Source organism: Episyrphus balteatus, chromosome 1 (genome assembly GCF_945859705.1).
Source record: "Episyrphus balteatus chromosome 1, idEpiBalt1.1, whole genome shotgun sequence".
NCBI classification, from domain to species: domain Eukaryota; kingdom Metazoa; phylum Arthropoda; class Insecta; order Diptera; family Syrphidae; genus Episyrphus; species Episyrphus balteatus.
In genome coordinates, this window is record NC_079134.1 from 40177690 (window position 1) to 40180067 (window position 2378).

Below are 2378 nucleotides of genomic sequence, written 5' to 3' on the forward strand. Positions count from 1 at the left end.
TGCTGGATGGTTCAAACCCGAATTCTCGGAAATAAATTATAACCGTTTGCCCCGAGATCGTCTTAAGCACTTTTCGTTGCTGTATTTGGAAACTCCAAGCAATGGTACTTGTGTGAGTGAATGATTCTCTTCGAGCCATCCGAACCTTTACTCTGTCATTTCTTTAAGATGTTATCCAACGACGACCTTGTTCTTACCTTCAATAAAATTGACGACTTCTTGAACCCTTCCGTAAGCAACTTCTCGGAGACTGATGAACCTCCCCCACAAGTCACTGAATTCTCAAGTCGAATTTTGATTGATTCCGAAAGAGCTGTTTAACTCTGTAAAAATTCTTCAAACTATCAAAGAACACACCAACAAAATTAAGAACGCAATGTTTTTATATCCTTTATTTAAGGACACAAATTTGCACATCAATCAATATTGTCTTTATTAATTGATAGTTTTCTATATTCAATATCTTAGCTTAGGAAAAGCTGAACCAATCAAAAGCTGACCATTATACCGCCATGTATATGTCTGAATGGCAAAATTCTTTTCTCCCATCGACAGTTTACACAACTCATCGGGTCTAAATTGAAAACAAATAGTATATAATGCAATTTCCATTTCAGGACTTGTTCCAACAAAAAGTGTATTCACTGGTTTATTGAGACCATCCAATGTGAAACGAACTTCATCGATTTCTTCTTTCTGTTATTTGTAAAAAAAATTCATATTTAATTTTAATTAATTTCGGTAGACAACAACTTACAGTTCCCAATTTGAGATAATTGATATATCCTTTGTAATCCAAACGACCGGTTTTTTCCTGCTCACCGAAGAAGACCCAATTGTGAAGACCAATTATTTTACCTTTGCTGATTTCACCCAAAAAGACGTGCTCAAAACCTGAGCTTCCAACTGCACCTTGACCACGATTATAAAGTCCAAACCACATGGTTTTGAGATAGTCTTTTTGGCTTCTTAAGTTAGATGATACAATTCCTATTAAAAGAAAAGTACATTTTTGTGTTTATAAGTGGAAAGAAAGATTCGGTTTTTACCTTTGCTTTGAAGAAATGACATAGTTTGACGCATAACATTTGTTGCCATCACAGCGTCCAGGAAATCATCTTGTTCCTGAAGCTGAGCGGCGGAAAACTTTTCATTCACCGAGGTATCCATATGATAGTTGTCGAAAAGTGGTCGCAACTTGGCAATAGTTGGTACGTTAAAAACTTTATCACTTACTTGTAGAAGACTGTTATTGAAAAGCAATTGAGTCAATATACAATGATAGGTCTGAAGTGTTTTCATAATTTTTAAACTTACGGTAATGGGGCCACGTCATTTGTATCAACTGAACGGGTTTTTCCCTGCAAATTGACAGAAATTTGGCTAAGCAGAGAAATTTCTTTTCCATATAAGGATTCACTCAGTTGAATAATCTCTTCGTCCGTAACCTTTGTCGGATCAACTTGGACAGCTCTTGGACTGATTGGAAAATATGGCTTATTTTCTTCGACTGGTGGAGAGTTTTCAGGTCCATAACTCAAATTAAATCCGTAGGGGGGTATATTTTTTGGAAAGCGAGGGAAATAGATGTCTGATGTTAAATTGCCAGAATCCGCTGTTATTGGTACTCGACAATCTATTAGAGAGTTATTAAAATAATTTTTGTAAATTAAATTTAAAATTAATGTATTTACCTGCGGTTTCAAAACGCCACACAGTCAAAACCAGTGAAACAGCTAAGATTAATGTAAACTTCATCTTATTTTTTATTTATTTTTCAAATTGCTTACACAAGTGAAAAAAAAGATAAAAAGTACAAAAAAGATATGAGAACCAAATTAAAATAAATCGTTCAGTAATCCGTGTCTATTAAAAGTCACAGATAAACTAAAATGACTAAAAATTGTGACTAGAGTTATGTATTAGCAGAACAAAATTTAAAAATTATTTCTTAAAAATTTTGTATCTGGAAAAAACTAGTGCTCCAAAATTACCAAAATAATAAATTGGTTTTCCAATTTATATTTTACTGCTTATCAGATATGAAATATGGAAAGATACCTACTTTAAATATGTTTATAATTTCCAACAAGATCTTATTGTTTATTCAATTAATATTTAAACAAATGATTCAAGAAATGATTATCTCTAATATTGATAATAACACATGTACAAACATACTGTTATATCTATTTAAAAAAAAAAATAAAAATTATAATTTTTCTTGGGATACATACCTACATTTAAAGAGATAGATAAGTCGTAAATGTAAAATCAATTAAATTTATTTGCCGTCTCTTTTTGCTCACAGATAACGAAGAACGGGGGTTTATTTTCACCGAACGCGATGACAATGAAGATTGCAAGTTGTTGCGGGA

General features: G+C 32.7%; 1 protein-coding gene across 1 annotated transcript; it reads right to left on the reverse strand.

The window, feature by feature from the left end:
• Positions 1 to 417: 417 nt before the first annotated feature.
• LOC129905853 (endoribonuclease CG2145-like) lies at positions 418 to 1892 on the reverse strand. Its single transcript, XM_055981475.1, has 5 exons — positions 1695 to 1892; positions 1318 to 1636; positions 1050 to 1246; positions 758 to 990; positions 418 to 696 (listed from the first exon to the last, which is right to left on the reverse strand). The coding sequence occupies exons 1-5, from the start codon at positions 1756 to 1758 to the stop codon at positions 457 to 459; spliced, it is 1053 nt and encodes a 350-aa protein (XP_055837450.1). The 5' UTR covers positions 1759 to 1892; the 3' UTR covers positions 418 to 456.
• Between the last annotated feature and the right edge of the window lie 486 nt (positions 1893 to 2378).